Source organism: Cryptomeria japonica, chromosome 11, assembly GCF_030272615.1.
Source record: "Cryptomeria japonica chromosome 11, Sugi_1.0, whole genome shotgun sequence".
Lineage (NCBI taxonomy): Eukaryota > Viridiplantae > Streptophyta > Pinopsida > Cupressales > Cupressaceae > Cryptomeria > Cryptomeria japonica.
In genome coordinates, this window is record NC_081415.1 from 334,873,253 (window position 1) to 334,890,573 (window position 17,321).

Consider the following 17,321-nt stretch of genomic DNA (forward strand, 5'->3'; position numbering starts at 1 on the left):
GTAAAAGTTGGCTGTAGTTTTAAAAAAAATGATTTTCATGCCAAAATTTTGACATTGTACTGGTCATTTTCTGCGTGCGGGTTGTTTTACAGCTTGCTATGTGTGTTGAGGGTTTGCTCAATGGCTTTCTGTGTGTAAAAGGAGAGAGGAATCACAGGTCTGTGTTTGCTGCATAGAGAAATCACAGGTGCTGGAATTTTAAACTTTACAGCATTTATTCTCAAAAGATAACATTGATTTTGGTCCTTGTAAAAAGCAGATTTTTCTCCATGACTAGCAGGGTTTTAACCTCTAGAAATAGCAGAAAACAATAGTTTGAGTTGCTTATTACAACAGTTCAAATATATATAATGGTTGTCTATACACCTTTATAATAGTCATGAACCCCTGATTTTAGGCTTTGTTGCAGTCTGCTAGTGCTGTTTTTTCTGTGGATATTCCGTATTATACTGCTTGGAGATGTGGGTATCGAAACTTGAAGTCATATATATTGAACTTGTTTTTTGGTCTATGATGTTCATTGAACTCTAAATTTGATAATTTATAAGGAAATCAGTAATACGTTCCATAACTTAAGTAATAAGCATGTTTTTGGAGAATATTTTAAAAAATTTGTATTTTTAACTGTCACATAAGTTTGCCAAGTCCCAAGTTTTTAGAATTTGAGTCAATTGAGTTATGGCCGAGTCTGATTTTTTCAACTATGATTAGAAGTTATGATTGCACTTGTGTGGAAAGCCCAAGTTTTATCTTTAATGCCAATTAGCTATTTATCAGATCAATGGCTACCATATTATACCAATGTGAAGCGTTCATACTCTTGGCATGTTGTGATTGATGAAGGCAGGAAGATTAATGATTCTGGAATAATTTTTGAATGATTTTAGCATTTACCTTCTTCTCATCATCATGTCAACTCCCCTAACTTGCTACAATGACTGCCATCTGCTTTTCTCCTCTGCTATTATGAATGAAACAATAAAATTAAAGGGTTTATGTAGGGAAATATCATTTGGGACAATTCAATTCAACCCCAGCTAGGGTAGCCTCTCCTGAAGATGACATTAATGACCACCTTGGAGTTGTTTTCCTTCCACAGGTTTAAGTAGTTTTCTGAGAGAGAAAACTATAACTTCTCTTACGTAGATCTTAGAAAAGAATATATTTTCTACCTTGCCTTTCCTGTCTAATATAATTCCTCTGCCACCAGCAAGGCCAAGCTTATCTTTGCAGCCCAATCAATGTTTAGCTTGAATGTTCCTTTGTGGGGAGAGTTTTCACTAAGCCATTGCCCTCTCAACCTTATACATATTAGCCCATTAACAAGGAGGGTCTGTCTGATTAAGTTTTGTCTCATTAGGATTTCTGTATCCTCCATTCAAAATTAGTTTTCAATGATTGCGGCTCTAATTATCTTTGATAAAGAGACTTCTTCTGCAGCCATTATCTTGTCTGCCTGTTTCTCCTTAAATTCTTTGCCTTTCAAGCTACAAGTTCCGAGAGATAATAACAGGAGATATTCCCACTTGCTTCTAGATGACAAGATTTGCCCCTCTCAGTGTGAAGAGATGACAGCAGGAGCTGTTCCCCTTAATGTCAACATGTTGGTAGATTTTACTTATTTTATGCATAATCTGTTTCATGGGGAAGACAAACATATAAAAAATTGTATTTATAAAGGAAAAAGATAAGAATTGACATCCCCCTACCCTATAATACACTCATTTGCTTTTTACAATTCTACAGAATTGGCAGTATTCATATATTTGCAAAATGTAATACTTGTTTGGATTATTAGGGTATTTACAATTTTGTAATTAAATTAATATTTTGGGTTAAAACTTCTGAAGTCTAAAGAAATATGCTTCTGTGTTTATCTAATTTTGTTGGAAAACAATAGTTATAAGTTTTGAAAATCAAGGGAAATCAGCATCTAGATAGTTGTAGGTAAATAGTAAAAGCATGATAGCCTTGTGTGCAAACTTTACAAATAACTGTTTTATGTATCTTTTACCATGTGTCTTATGATTAGCTATTTTGTGAAATGATTCAATATGTTGATTATTTCATAATTTTTTAATTGTTGTTTGTGAAATGTGAACACCCTTAATTGCAACATTGCTTAGACTTTTTTAGATGTCTAACCATATAATCTGTTTAGTGTCTAGAACTTGTGTATTTGTTTGAGTTTTATCACTATGGTTTCATCCTTGACGAATTAGACGTGATCTGCTCGATATTTCACCTGCATTAAATGAAGCAGCAAGTGCTATAGTTGATGTAAGTGTTTATCTGTTAAACATCTCGGCATAAGTACTTTCTAATTAAATAGAACCTATGGTTTTTGTAAAACTGCAAGCTTGTTTTTAGGAGACTTAAATTGTTTGTTTACACAATTAATCAAGTGAAATCTACATTTCTATATGGAAATGTAAAATTCTTGTGTGATTCATTTCTATACAGAGCAAGTTGCATACATTGATTATAAGTAATTGCTAACATATGCATCAGCACTTTCTATCTCTTTAATGCTTTAAATTTTACTTAGATGATTGCTTTATATAGCTCTTAATATATTATTAATGACAAGTCCTATTTCGATTCCTCCTTACTGATGGTAATAAGCAAGGATCTACTGATGCATGGAATCCTTTAATGAACAAAATGCAGAAATTTTTTTGAGCATTGGTCAACGAGAAAATTTTTAGTAATCAGTAAAAGAATTTACAGTGTTTGTCCATAGTCCGCTTACCCATTAAAAATATATTACATTGCACGAGGATGACAAGGGTACCTGATTTCCAAATCCACGTCTACAAATGAATGGGGAATGAAAGTATAGAAGATTTCAGGGAGCAACTAGCCATCTTGTGCCCCAAATTGTTGCAATTGAATCATTTAAATGGAAGCTCCTCATACTTTATAAGTTGAGTCCAAGCTCCTAAGATGATGAACTTCTGATGGAATGGAAGATTGGCTTGGAAACATCCATAATGATGGAAGCAAAAAATTCAAAAAAATTGCAATTATACCCAATATTTTGCAAATCAGACCCAAGACAATTCTCCAACCTCTCCCACCCCTACCCCTCCCCACCCAAAAAAAAATTCCCTTCTTTTAAAAGAACTGTTGATTGCAATTTTCAACTATTTTTTCATGTTTAAATCGCGCAAAAATCACATTTACTTTGTGGTTGAAACCTTAATCTCTCACCAATCTGTGAAATCCTTGAAACCCACAAAATGGTGAAATATTTTATAAATAATGCAGTTGGGTGACATTTTTAGGGAATAGGAGCTCGTTGGAATGTGCATACTCCATACAAGGCACAACGAATTGCAAACTTGCAGGGAGTTGTGAGGTAGTGCATTTGAGTTGGAGGTAGAGAATTTTTTGTTGTAACATTGCCGCAAATACATTCTATAACTTCAGACTATATAAATAGTATTTACACAAAATTCAACCATTGCATACAAATAGATGAATAATCTATTAAATAAAATTTCAATGTGTACATCACAAGGATCTTTAAATTTAGATTAATAACATAAAAAATGTTAAATCTTTTATTTTGGTGGGGCTTGCATCCAGAGAGATAGAATTTTTATGTTATATTTCAGCTCCCTATTCATCATATATTGTTTCTACTTTACCATGGTTTAATTATATTTAGCGTGTAGGATTTTTGTCAATGTAATGCCCTGCCAAGGAACCCCTGAGGACATAAGCCAAGAATACATTAGTAAACATGGAATATTTTTTTTTGAAACATTTAAGTTAAACATTGGCACTAACAAAAGCTCACTAGCTTAAAACACTAACTTATGCTTAACGATGCACAAGTAGAAGACTTAGAACACCTTAGGCAAGGTCAACAAGGGGTTTTGACCCTTACAAATCTTCACAAGACGTTACAAGATCTCACTCGGCAAACTAGGCTTTCTCCTCAGTCCTAGGTGTGATGGTTGACTTCCTATGGACTCAATCATGCAAACTGATGCAATTGATACTACAATAACTCACTAACAACACAAATGGAGCACTTCAAGGGTTCCGTAGACTGTCCAAGACCCAATGAGCAACTTCCAAGAATAGGACACCCTCGTTCGGGGCTCGACAAAGCTCGTTGATGAACAACTGAGGACATTGGTGCCCTAGGTGGACTAGGCTGCTCATGTCCCTTTCTCCCCAGTGATCACGCGAGAGTTGATTAGTCTATTTCATGTCATCCCGATAGGCTAATTTTGGAGATACAAGGGATGATATGTTGGTCCTGTCAATTAATTTCTATTGGTGGAGAAATAAAAAGGTGGAATATTATTTTATGGGACTTGATATTATTATTTGGTGAGAAAAAGTCACGTTATGTTATAAATTAAAATTTTAAAATTCATATCAGACCCAGAAAAATTAGAATTCAAAGGTTTGCATGCCAAGTGTTTGACAAATGCCAAACCATCAAAACTGAAAATTAAGGGCAGAATAAGCACGGGTTCTTACAGTAGTATCAGAGCTTGGGTACTGCCATCCTTTGGATTCAATTTTATGTGTGTTTCATGCAACAAAGTGATAGGTATACAAGTTACATAGCAAGGGAAGAGAGAAAGCAATATGAGTGGCCTAACTTTCATCCAGAACAAGATACATTATCTGAGGCTATAGCTGCAAGACAGCCACATATAGAGACGGGATCAGCTTGTAGGATGAGTGAAGGAAGGGGTAACAGTCCACCATGAAATGATGAGAATGAAGCAAGGGACATTATGAGGGGTCTTCAAGCAGGACAACAACATGTAGCTAATGTTTTACAACAACTCACAGTTGCCATTCAACAGTTGAGCACGGGACCTAGGAGACAACAATGTAGTCAAGCAGATGATGACAGTATGGTTTGTTCCCAACATGGAGGGAGAGCTGCTACACGCACTACAGATAGACCTATGATGCCAAACTTCTTAGCGGGAAATGAAGAAGAGGAGGTCAATGTTGATGATGAGGTAACATTTACTGATACTGTTATGACTATGCATGATGAGTGGATTAGGTTCAAGTAGGTTGATTAGGTTCAAGTAGGTTGGGTTATTGCTTGTGCTTGGGTCAGCCTATATGTGAATAATCTAATAAGCTTCAGCTTGTCAAGAGTTGTGATTTGAGGAATTACACATTGGAAGTCAAAGATAACCTCTTGAGTTGCAAATTCAAATCAAAGTTGGTTTCACCAATCCAAGGTTGCTCAGATTTGGGGAATCTGCCAACACTTCATGGCTAATTTTGTTGAGATAGATTCATGTGAGTGTGTGTGGTCAGCTGTGTTCCAAAGCAAGAAGAAAGCTGGAAAGAAGAAACTTAACTACTTTGCTTGTAAATTAATGAAAATGACTGTTGAAAGTAAAGAATGCTGGACAAATATTTTTGCTTCTGACAGAGAAAATGCGAAATGTGAACCTGCTAACAAAGAATGAACAAATTGATATCTAAATTATAAGTCTCAACTTAGCCTACTTGCAAGATTTTCCAAACCCTTTTGAAGAACTAAAATGCACCAAAAACAATATGGAAAATAGAAAAATGGCAAGCTATTAATAAAATTGCAATGCAAACTAAATGCATTTTTAATGCTTGGTATGGAGAATGGGGAGATCATGAAAGTGTTTTGTCCCAGTCCTGCTGCCCGCAGGACATCCCCATTCTGGAAACACGTGCAAAAATGCTGGGGATATGTCTCCAGGGAACATTGGAATTTTCCCTTCAAGAGGATAAATATACCTGTTCTAAGTTACATAAAGTTTTTGAGAACTCGCTTTTGGAAAAATTCCTGCCACGATCTGGGATTTTGAACTAGTAAACCTAAATGTCCAGATACTGCTGCATCCTAGATCTTAACCATCTGTGGACCTTTATAAATCTCAAATTCTTGAGCAGAAGCCAGCACCAAACTAATTTATTTACTGTGCTTTAATTTTTGTTTTTAAGATAAAATGATATTTCCCCTTTTTTGCAATCAAATTGACTTTGTTTTGCATAAATATATTTATGATCTTTTCTGTAATTGATTTTCAGGATTCTTTTACACGTTGCTTCAAGTCAAATCCTCCAGAGCCATGGAATTGGAACCTTTATTTATTTCCTCTTTGGTGCCTAGGATTATTTGTTCGATATTTGATCCTCTTTCCTGTAAGGTAAGATAAGAAAGTCTCTGGTTGACTCCACTTTGTTTTATTGCAACATGGACAACTTTTAATGGTAATAATGAAAACTATATACATAATCTCTTGCCACTTGGGTTTATTTATTTATTTTTCTTTCTTATAGACAAATTCTTAGGCTATCATAATGATTTCTTTCAATTTTTTCATGTCTTCATTTGGAAATGTTCAATCTATATCAAATAATTTAATCTATATCAAATAATTTAAAAAGTGTCTTTATTGTTGTTCCTATTTTTTTTTGGAACAAATCATATATTGGGGCAGAATTCATGATAGAAACATTTGCTGGACAAAAGAGTTTCGTGGAAAATGTCTCCCTACAATACACAGTCTACATAATTAGGAAAAAATTGCTTTGAAAAAATAATTTGGTTTCAATTACATGTTAACCTCTGCTGAAATATAGTGACCCAAGACACAAAGTCTACAGTATTAGGAAAATCTTGCTTAGAAAAGATAATTAGGTTTTAATTGCAAGTCAACCCTGCTAAAAAATAGTGAACTCTTGAGCTGAGTAAGTTCTCATTCTAATGAAGGGGTAGTTTCCTTCTTGTCATCTGAAGGAATGAATGAGTGATAGATAACAAAATTGTATCCCATATTGTTTCACAACTATTTCTTATCATTTAAATATTCGTCAAAAGAGAATATCTTTGTGAAAGAGGGGTGATAATAAATAGTTCAATTTGGCTTGCAACCATGACTGAAAAGCCTTGGAAATATTGCTGTCAAAAAACATGTCCAAATGCTCATTTCTCTCACATAAAATGCACAGAGAAACTGATATACGAATCTTGTTGAGTTTGGACTCTTGATTTGACCTGCAGGTATTGCTAAAGCACTGACCACCCCAAGGGTTTTTATTTGAAATAAGTTATTGATTTCCAAATAGATTGGCAGTTCTTTTTGCATGGTGCTCATGGATCACACACCCCGTGGTGCTATAATGAGGGACCACATGATGCTTGGTATCACCATCTCTTTCTGAGTGTCATCCTTTTTAAGAGCTTAGATTTATGAAAATAACATAATTTTTGTTAATGATAACAATACCAATATATAGCCTCATATAGTTATATTCATTTCTATATACGTAAAAATCAATAACATAGTGGCTTGATGCAAATAAGAATACTTTTTACCCTATGATCAAAACTGTTTTCTAGAACCTAACTTTGCATGTTATTGATGACTTTTATCATTTGATAGTTATGCTTATCCATATGGATGAATAGATGTCGGGGCTGATATCCTTGGCAGAATCTATCTTAAATTATGTAGAGATTCTGAGAGTAGAAATTTTGCATTTTCCAAGCATCATTAACTATTAATGTCTTTCTTGAAATCTTTAATTTTTGGACAAGTGGTCCAGGGTTATTGTATGGTAGTACTAATTTATATGCTAATTTCTATTGCTTTCTCTATGAGAACTTAGTAATGTTGGAAGATATTGGAATTGAGATTACACGAGTCTCTTTGAGGGCTTCTAGGTGTTCAATTTTGAGTAATAAAAGCTGTTTTTTAAATAATGAATGTAACACTAAATGAACTAGTGGCATGGAGGTGCATTTCAATGCTTAGTGAGAGCCTAATATAAATCTTGTTGGCCCTGAGCTAGCCTTCTCTTTGAGTGCTTTATCTTGATCTGGAAATGTCTCAACACAAATTTTTTCAACCACCATTGGTCACATGGGCTTTAGTAATATGTTGCTCAAATTTGTGTTGGTTCTTAGTAGCTGGATAGATTCAGGTCACCACATCTAGAGGATATAATATTTTTAGGCTTGTCTGCTTACCTAAGTTGGAGAGTTATAAGAAATGTATCCTCAGATGCCTGATTTATACATGAGAAACCTTGATGGAAAATGTCTAGCTTTGCTCCCAAAAGAGATAGTAACCTTCAGGCATCATTTATTAAAAGACCTCTTTTCCCAGCCAATCAATGATGACGGGTGGGTTGGACAAACTTCAGTTTCAACTTTCATCTGTTACATAGAATTGCAATTTGGGTCACACTACACCTAATTTAGAAACAAGCTATTTGTAGCCAATCAAAATGGTTTGCAGGAATTGCGGGAGGTTCAGATCCTATTGAGGAATGGCCTCCTCACAAGCTATTATTGCTACTCCTTCAACTACTTTAATAGCCCTTGGTAGGAATATTATAATTTTTGAGGCCATCAAGAATCACTTTTAAAGGCACTTGGTGACAATTTCATTCTTCTTCCTTTTTGACGATGCAGACACAAACTAGATATCTCAATATCTAGTTATAACAATATGTGCACATTGATTTTGTTCTTCATGAGCTGAGGCTTTTGCAATCCCATTCCTCACTTGATATATTTTCTCCTTAATAGACACAATATTTCCATGTTCTATAAAAGTGATTGAGAATTCTCAGATGATAACTGTGTAGAAATTTTTTCACATCAATTTTTCCTTATCCTGATGATGGATCATGGTATGCGATCTGAAATGTTGATATTAGAAAAATTCTACACAGTTATTGTTAGAAGCATTCTCAATTATATATCCTTCATGTTTGTGATCTGAAATGTTTATATTAGAAAACTTCTACACAGTTTTTGCTAGAAGCATTCTCAATTGTATTTCCTTCATTTTGCTAAAGAATCATCAATCTTTTTGGATGCTTCTATTGGTTGTTATTTTTGACCACTGTTGTCTAGTTCAATTGATCATGGATATACAATATTCATGGAATCAAGGATATACAATGTAATTTTAAACTCATAGGAGAGCCTTCTATTGTCATTTCAAGCTTGATAGTTGGATGCTGTTTCTTCATTGCCACTTTTTTTCGTAGATAAGATATTCTTTTGTGTTTGAGGGAAGCACATGTAAGGTTTTAGGTGATTTGGTTTAATATGACTTAAAAAATAACTCTTTAATTCAAGGTACATTGTATTTATGGCAGTAGAAGTAGCAAGACAGAAATTCTGAATAACTATGACCATGAGAATATATTCTTAAAAATTAAAGAGATGCAACATTTCAATAACAAAGGGTCACTCCGCTGGCATAAGCCTTCTGGAAAAAAAGAGCTTATAAAAAATATAATTGATCAAATGTCTTATAATATTGTGTAGCAAGGACTTTTAGGGCCTGTAAGAGGCATTCATCAGAGTTATTGTCTCACATTGATAATAACACAGAATTTTTTTGTAAACAGTAGTGTGTTAACTATCGAAAGAAATTACTTTTCTCTAGTGAACACTTTTGGAGGGACATTTGTTGATATCTGAATTTGTATTTGAGAACTAAAGGAAGCATAAAGTATAAAACTAGAGAATATAGAGAGAGAAGAGCAAGCAATACTTGTAAGACCACCTTAAATCTGGAATACTTTTCATTTTTCTTTTATAAGTGTTGCAAAAAGGGGCTCCAAAGATTCCTACTCAAGTGTTTGCATGAGTGATTACCATGCTCTTAACATGTTTCAGTTTAGTTATCATGTAACAGTTTTCTTCTACCTTTGGGAACGAATTCTCTTAAGCTATTTTTAGCAAGGTGACTATTACTAATCACCACACTTTATTAGGTCATGTATTCTACTTTGAGGAATACGAGAAAATTGGCAGGCTTCATATTTGATAAACATAACTAATGTACTGTTTGCAGGTGACCTAGACTTGACTGAAGTCTTTATTTTCATGAGCTGTGTAACTGTATTGTATCACTGATATGTGAAGTTTCTTTGTCATTACAATATGTTATCATTTTTAGTCAACTCTCAATTATTACCACTTTCTTTGTCATTACAATATGTTATCATTTTTAATCAACTCTTAATTATTACCGCCCCTTTAGGCTTAATTGATTCTGATATCTAGTATTTAATTACTTAGAACAAGGATCTCTCACCAACAATAATCAACCTCAGATTGTCAATAACTTCCTGTCAATAATGAGTCTAATTTAGGTAAATTTTTTTTGCCACAGTGTTCTATCCTCAACAATACCAGTTGATCATAGAAACAAGCATGTATAACCTATGAGCAATCAAGAATCCTTCTACCACTTGAGATTTCCTCAACACTACTGTCCACGTTAAGAGTCACACTACATGTGTGATGCCAAAGCATCATCCTTCTGCATAGCTCTTAATTGTGGATAATCAATGATGATCTGATCATATGGTCCCTCTAGGAAGAATAATTTCTTAGCTTATTTACCACAATCTAAATCAGAAGTGCATTCCATCAGAACTTAAGCCATATTAATTTCCAAAATCTTAATGCAGGTCAAGGTTGTCTATATCATCACATCAATTATTGTTCTTGTAAGCTAAGTCACCAGGTTCGAATTCGAATTCGAAGTTCGACAGCTTTGAAATTCGAATGAAGTTCAATGAGGAAAAATTCGAAATGTATAAAATTCAAATTAAATTCGCCATATGTAATTTTTTAAATTTTTTAATAAATATATGTAATATATCTATAAAATTGCCTAAATAGTTTAACATTGATAAATAGATTTGAAATCATTACAAAAAGATGACATATTTATAAAATATAAACCATAGGCAACATATGCTTTCATGATTGCAAAGATGTTCTTTTGTCAAAAAGGTACAAATTACAATAACAGTCAAAGACTTTAGAACTTAAAAATAACTCTAAGTCATCAAGAGCACTTGGCTGGGATGTTTTTTCTCAATCCTTGCAGAAACATGACTCACAACCTAAGTCACCGCGTTCGAGTTTGCCAACTATAAAATTCGGATGAAATTCGAAAAGAGGCAAAAATTCGAAAAAAAAATCGTCATTAAATTCTCTTATATAAATTTGAGTTTTTAAAAATATAAATAATATATCTTAAAAATATCAGAATAAACAATATTTAATTTAAATATTTTCATTTAAATTTGTCAAATTTTATATATGAATAATTAAAAATTTGAAATAAATTTTATAAAATATTTAATTTTTAATATATTAAATGTTAAATCTGACAACTTTTATACCAAACGTTAATATATTAACAACTTTATTAGTTAACATTTATATTAAATTTTAATATTTTTTAACATTTTATCGGGCAACACCATTACATCCGGTAACAACTTATATTAGACATTTAATATTATTAAATGTTTAATAAAGGTTCACATTTATCGGGCAACTTTATGAAGTTTCTTTAATTTTAACATTTACCTATATCCTCTTTCTCCCGATGTGGCCGTCTAAAAACCCTATTGGCGGCAAGCATTGCATCGACCAAGGACCCGCAACCCTTGTACCTCCCGACGGCAATAGCGAACTGGTTATCTGCCGACAGCAAAAAAACACCTCTGCCTGTTTCCTACGAATTTTAAATGAAATTTGGCGAATTTCATACATTTTTTATACGTTTGCCAAATTTCGAACCTGAAGATGAAAATTTGGCGAACGCGGTGACTTAGCTTGTAAGAGTCACCAATGGACATAAGCTCCTAGGAACCTGCAAGACCAAAGATTACCTTCTAAATGAGAACAGCAAGACAAATAATTGCTTAATTATAGTGCAAAATGAATTATAATCAATCACCCCATTAAAATGTACAATGAAAGACCTTGCTTATGTAGGCAAGGTGATAAGGTAGGAAAAGTAGGATGATGACAAGTGTCTTAATCCTATGACATGACAACTGGAGGATGAGATCAAATGCAAACTAGGTACTTATAGAAAGATTACTAAATCCCTAAGTAAACTTAACATGTTAACATGTGTCAATAGCTCCTAAATAGTGACTAGTTAGATAATATCAAATATGCCTTGTTCACATTACAAAGGGAAAATTGGATTGAAAATACTCTATTCACAACAACACCCCCACTTAGTTGCAACTTAGGGAGTAGTAATCAAATACAAGAGAAAATTCATATACAAATGCGATCTCTCACAAATGGAGAAAAGGAGGAAACCTAGTGGGACAAAACTTCTCTCCAACAAGGAGAAAATAAGAAAGTGAAAGAAAGAGGACTCAATATGACCCCCAAGGACTAATTCTTTCACCAATACACAATCAATGATCCCCCATAGGAGGGAAAAATTGAGGCCATAAACCCCTCCACAATGTGTAATCTATTGCAATAATTGTAAATGTTTTGAAGTCAAAAGACAATCAATGCTTACAAACAACATTTCGCCCCTTGGGAAGAAACAACACCAACTATAGATGCAGGAAAGCTTCCCATTCCTGATGGGAATTATTAGGAAGAAATATCAAGATGAATGGTGATGGTGTGTTCTTTCTTACACCAAGAATCCAATAACTCTTTGATTGTGGATGGACTAAATCTTCTCTCTCTTCTTGTGGATGAACTAAATATTCTAAAATGACTTACCTTTTATTTTCACTTGCACATGCTTGCTGAGGTGTAGCATCTTGAATTCTTTCAGAAGAATTCTGGGTAGCAGACAAGTACTAGGATGAATTTTTTGTGCCTAGGACATACTCAGAATTTCCTTATATTCAACATGTTGCTTCCCAATTTCATAGCCATTCGGTTCTCCCTTGACTATGCCATTTTGTTGATGTGCATGTAAGATACGAACAGTCTACATAGCTCCTATTGTTTGCAAAAATGGACAAACTTCCAAGAGAGTAATTCACCTTTGTTGTCATTTTGAAACTCTTTATCCTATCACTTGCTTCATATTCAACAATTACACCCACAATTTCCTATCACTATCTTTCATAAACTATAGAAGATACGTGACATGAGAAATACATTTTATCTTTGTGTTTCAATGCTTTAAAGTTTAAACAAAGGGATAAGGAATATATTGAGAGAAGAGTGAATAATTCTACATCATAATGTTATCAGATCTGCAATACATTTATAGTGTGATGCCTAAAGATTTCACTTGAGACCTTAGCATTTAAGAAACGAATAAACAATTTTTTTGCCTTGCAATTGTTAGTTGTGTGCCATAATTGTACTCTTACACCTTAGCCTTAGGGCTGCCATAACACATGACACACTCAATAAAGCACCAGGTCAGCAATCAAGCATGACTGCACAAGTGGAAGACTTGGTTGCATATCCCCATGTTGACTATTCGAGGAGGTAGATTTCTTTCTACCTCTGATGATTAGATCCAAGACCACGATCTCCATCACTTGCACATTGTAAGAATAGGATGAGAGTGGTAAAATGTTCCATCCTATAGATGTGTTTTTAAGGACACCTCGAACACAGAATAAAATACTAAGTATTCTATCCTCTCATGAACAAAGAAATCTCATATGCTAATAAATATGATCAAATGAGACAACTCCAAGGTTTACAATGCGAGCAATCGACTTTATGCTCAAGATAGACTTAGTGTATTTGATGTGATATTGCTAGAATCATAAGGGGACTTACGTTTTCATGAACACTGCTGGAATGTGGAATCTTACTTGCTTGGAAAATAAAGATGACATAGATGAAAGGTTAAGAGATGTAATCTAATCCTAAGAACAATGACAATAAAGGATGATGCTTTGGTAGACGGATTCCATAGTCAAGCTTTACTTTGCCATGCAGGAACAACTACAACTGCACAAAATTGATGCAATCTCCAAATGATCACAAAGGGTTTTCATATCATGAACATTCATTCAAACACCCAATACTGGCGCAGTTAAAATGAATATCCACAATCAAACTAGTGTTTAACAAGGTTCAAGTTAACTTTGCACTGTAGCTTACAATCATCAAACCACAAAAAGTAAGAACCGGAATTCCGTCAAAATATCATCATATTTCTCCATTATAATCAATGAACTTTATCTAAACTTGAGAATTAACAAGAAACCATGCAAATTGTAGAAATTACACGTAGAAATCCACCATGCTTTAATGAAAATCATGTATTAACTCCGACAAGTCTTGGCAACAGTTTCGAGTTTCCTCCTCTTTTTCTACTTCTAACTGCTATTTAATAATCATTCACCTTTACAAATGAGAGGTTTGAGCCTTATATAGAGGTCTCATTACATTTGAATGGCTCAGATTGATTCAAGATCAACGACCAAGATTACATGATAAACCCTAATTAGGGTTGGTTACAACCAACTCGCTTCGACCATTGAAATAATTACATCTTGATGACACATGTCCTTCCTTGAATGACGACCAATAAGAAATGAGGTTAGGTATGTGAAACAATATTTGATGAATTGTCATGTGTCACTTGCGGCTTCCATGGATAAATCAGGTTCATTGAACTTGAACGTGTTGAAGTGGAGAAACTCTGATTGGTTAAATGATGATTGGATGCCACCTCAGTGTACACAACATGTAGATCATCACAAAGTGTTTGTGATTGAGGTATATCTCTTGATACTCAACATTTCCAAGCCCGGTGTGATGAAGATGATGGGGCATATTCCGAAATTGTATCATCTAAGTGATCAAGTCGACTTTCTAACTTTGCTTAACTCTTTTGAAACTATCTTTCCTTGATCACGTTTGCATTTTAATCCTCTAACTTGGGAACCTTGTGCCTATGTAGTATTGCTCCTTGAATGCCTTGCATCGGCCCTTGCTTAGACATAGATGGCTCGCCTTCATGAAATCTTCCTTGATATTCAGGATTCTACCCCCTTACTTAGCATTTCACCTTGATGATGCTTTATGTAGACTTTGTGATGCCAATGCTTGATGTAGAACATTACTTTATGTTGAACGCAACTTCTTGACCTTCCTTGTCTTTAACTTGAACTCTTTCATGTGTAATGTTTGATCATTTTTGTGCATCATGTAGAGGTATCTTCCTATTTGTACTAGCCTTGTATCTTGGATTTCCGTAGGAAATGCAAGATATCTACAACGTATCTTTATCTCATTGTCATGTCTTGAAGTCTTTGAGTTTGTAAAACAATCCTCATGTTGCCATGTAGATCTTGCTTGCTATGATGCTTGAGTCCTTGTTGATTTGTCTTGAACCTCTTGGTGTAGTTCTTGAATGTGGAATATGTTACAATTACCTTATGTATGTGCATCCTAACTTTGGGGTCTTGGATTTCCGAAGAGAATTCAAGACAATTACAATCGTACCCTTCCTTATGTCGATCCTTGCACTTGCTATATTGAAATATTCTCTCCTTCATTTATATTTGCTCCTCATTCATACTTGCTTTTTCTTTCTTTGTAATGTGATCCTTGTCTTGATGTTGTCCTCTCCTTTATTCCTTGTGAAGTTCTCCCTCTAAGTTGCATCCTTTGAGGTCGTGATGATGCTAATTCTTGACCTCATCATTGGCATATTTGTCTTGTGCTCGGCTTGGAATGTAACTCTTGTTGAATACTTGATCCTTTTTCTTACTTAGAATGTTCATCCTTCCTAGCATGATTCGAACCTTGATCTTGTTGGCGACATTATTGTATACGAAAATACAACTAGTTAATTATGTGTAATTGTTTTGGTTAGTTGGCAACCGAGGGGTGGCAGTTGCGGTGCGACGGTTGGCGCTCGCACCCCCTGAAGGTGGAACCATTGTGCGACGGTGGGACCATCGACGGTGGAACCACCGTGCGGTGGTCACACCGACGGTGGGGCCACCGGCGGTGGATGCCACCGTGCGGTGGTCAACCGCACACCCAGCATAAACCCCCGCGCAAAATGCAAACAAGGAAACAAAAAGAAAAGCCCAACGCCGCACAACAATAAAAAAAAAGAAAACCACGCAGCCGGCATAAAGGAACACCATGCAGCCCACGCACAGGGAGAAGGAAGGCAAAGGGAGAGAAAAGGAAAAAAAAAAAAAAGGGAGAAGGAAAAGGAACAAAAAGAAGGCGAAGGAAACCCACAACAGTCACACACGGCAGCCTAGCCCGCACAGCAGCAGCCATACACAACAAAGAAGGCCGTTACGAAGGTGTAAAGTCACACACGGCAGCCTAGCCCGCACAGCAGCAGCCATACACAACAAAGAAGGCCGTTACGAAGGTGTCCAACGACCGTACGATTTTTAGCCGGAAATCAGTTATACCAAGTTATACCAGAGATTAATGGATTCAGCAAGGAAACGAAGTTGGAAAAAACAGTTGCAGGCTTCTTCCAGTAGCAGCTCGAGGGATAGCAATATCAGAGTTTTGTCATCAGGTGTACGTGTTGCAGGCAGCACCATGGATGTCAGCGCTCGACAGAAGCAAAAGCTGAAAGCACCACAGGCTGCCATAAGTGCGAAAAACACATTGACGCCCCAGAACATCACCTTTGAAGGCTTGAATGGGTCGGAATGCTGGAAATGGTGGCAGGACACTCCCAACGATGATCTGGTGAAGCAAAACCTCTGTAAGGCGGAAGTGGAGTGGGCTATTCGAATGCCCGTGTTTCCTATCCGCGAGTATGAGGGTGCCCTATGGTTCATGGTAGACACCTTCGACAGGCACACATGCACCAACACTTTCGAATACCTCGGGAGGGATGTTACCATATCTTTCAAAGCAGGGGACTTCACGAGGGTATTCGGCATTCTAGGCAGACAGGGCAAGAAAATAGAATAGAAGGCTAAAAAGATGAAGCCGGAAGAGAAGGAGCGGTGGATTAAATTAATCTTGAGGAACTTGACGACAGCAGAGTTGGACAACGTGGCTAATGCCACTAAAGGTTGAGGAATCCGCAAAATTTTTGTTGCAGAGGGCCACTGGCGATGCATTATGGATGTCATTAAGAGCAGATTGACTTGGTCGGGTAGGGTGTCGGACATCGCCCTCCCTCAGATTATGCTTATGAACGGGTTGATGAATGGCATCGTGTACGATTGGGCCGCGTTACTCGCAGAGCGCATGTATGAGTTTTTGACGTTGTAGCATCGCACATTTTATATGCCACACTACTCTATAGGGTTGTTCCTGGAGGCCACGCAGGAAGTAGTGCCCGAGGAGGAGTTGGAGGTATGGCCACAGGGACCGTTGGCAGCAGGTGAGCCTCCAATAATGTATTGGAGGCACTTGGACATTGGGCACTCTTCCGTGAAGCGGAAAAGGGCGGTAGATACGACCTCGACTTCAGGGGAGCTTGACAGCGGGAGGGATTCCAGTAGCACAGAAGAATCAGAAACTGAAGAGGAAGATGATAGCAGCAGGGCAACGGAGGAGCGGGTTCTGTTTG

General features: G+C 35.9%; 1 protein-coding gene across 3 annotated transcripts in view; it reads left to right on the forward strand.

The window, feature by feature from the left end:
- Positions 1-17,321, forward strand: part of LOC131075007 (glycerol-3-phosphate acyltransferase 9) — a 211,544-nt gene that overhangs the window by 27,869 nt on the left and 166,354 nt on the right. For all 3 annotated transcript variants that reach the window (XM_058011779.2, XM_058011794.2, XM_058011803.2), the window contains exons 3-4: positions 2,223-2,280; positions 6,061-6,179. In XM_058011779.2, coding sequence (XP_057867762.2) covers positions 2,223-2,280; positions 6,061-6,179 — 177 coding nt within the window. The remainder of the gene's footprint in view (positions 1-2,222; positions 2,281-6,060; positions 6,180-17,321) is intronic.